This window comes from Tauraco erythrolophus, chromosome 22 (assembly GCF_009769465.1).
Source record: "Tauraco erythrolophus isolate bTauEry1 chromosome 22, bTauEry1.pri, whole genome shotgun sequence".
Lineage (NCBI taxonomy): Eukaryota > Metazoa > Chordata > Aves > Musophagiformes > Musophagidae > Tauraco > Tauraco erythrolophus.
The window spans coordinates 12010436-12011298 of record NC_141486.1 but is presented as its reverse complement, the minus strand read 5'-3'; the positions used below and the strand labels follow the sequence as shown (position 1 = coordinate 12011298).

Genomic DNA, 863 nt, shown 5'->3' with positions numbered 1-863 from the left:
GAGATATGAAAAGATTAAACACAATCAAAGTCTGCAATTCATTTCGACTTTCCACGGAAATATGCGCAAGGTTAAATTTAGGTGAGGTGTTTCTTTGTGTCTGCTCTTGCTGTTGAGGTTAAGCTCGTCCTCTACTTTTACCCTTAAGGCCAAGTACTTGGCAACTGTTAGACCAACATTGTTAAAACTGCTGATAATAAATTATGATAAAATAGTTACAGGGCTATAAACAATGCTAAATCTTGGCCTAATTGGATAAAGTGCTTTTTAACATTGTGTGTTTTAAGTATAAATACAAATGATTATGATACCTTTAAAAAACAGATTTACCAAGTTTTCTAATAAGACAAGGTTTTACAGTAAAGCTGTAGGTGGTTGGCTACAAAAAACTCTTTCCTTTTTCTCCTGTGACTCTGAATGCGCTCATCAAGGCATCTCAGCTCAGGGAAAAAGTGTTGCTAGGAGATTAGTTAGAGGTATCAGAGTGCACACTTCCCGGCCCTTCTGTAGGGGAAGTCACAGAAGACGGAGTAGTTGCGTCCTGCCAGCCTCCGTTAGCCTGGAAAGGGAAAAACAGTTCAGTTGATACCGTTACGCACATTAATTGCACCATACACCGAAACACCCGACCGGCGAGCCCGCGGTTCGGGAGGAGACGGGAAGATGTTCCTACACTCCCTCCGGCTGCAGAACCTCAGCAAGGGAGGAGCAGAGGTGTCGCGCGAGGGACGGGAATGCTCTGCGGGAAGGCTGAGCCCTTGGCGGAGCCACTGGTGGCCGCCTGGCCGGTGCCAGCTGCAGGCAGGGCGTTGGGATTCCTGCAACACCACCCACGCCTTCCTGAGGAACATCCCTTCAGCCAA

The 863-nt window shown here is 46.7% G+C and overlaps 1 protein-coding gene across 4 annotated transcripts in view; it reads right to left on the bottom strand.

Annotated features, from left to right (window-relative positions):
• Positions 1 to 388: 388 nt before the first annotated feature.
• PBX3 (PBX homeobox 3) overlaps positions 389 to 863 on the bottom strand; it is a 109367-nt gene continuing 108892 nt past the window's right edge. For all 4 annotated transcript variants that reach the window (XM_086625027.1, XM_086625029.1, XM_086625026.1 and 1 more), the window contains one exon: positions 389 to 559. In XM_086625027.1, the coding sequence (XP_086481153.1) occupies positions 467 to 559 (93 nt within the window). In that variant the 3' untranslated portion in view covers positions 389 to 466. The remainder of the gene's footprint in view (positions 560 to 863) is intronic.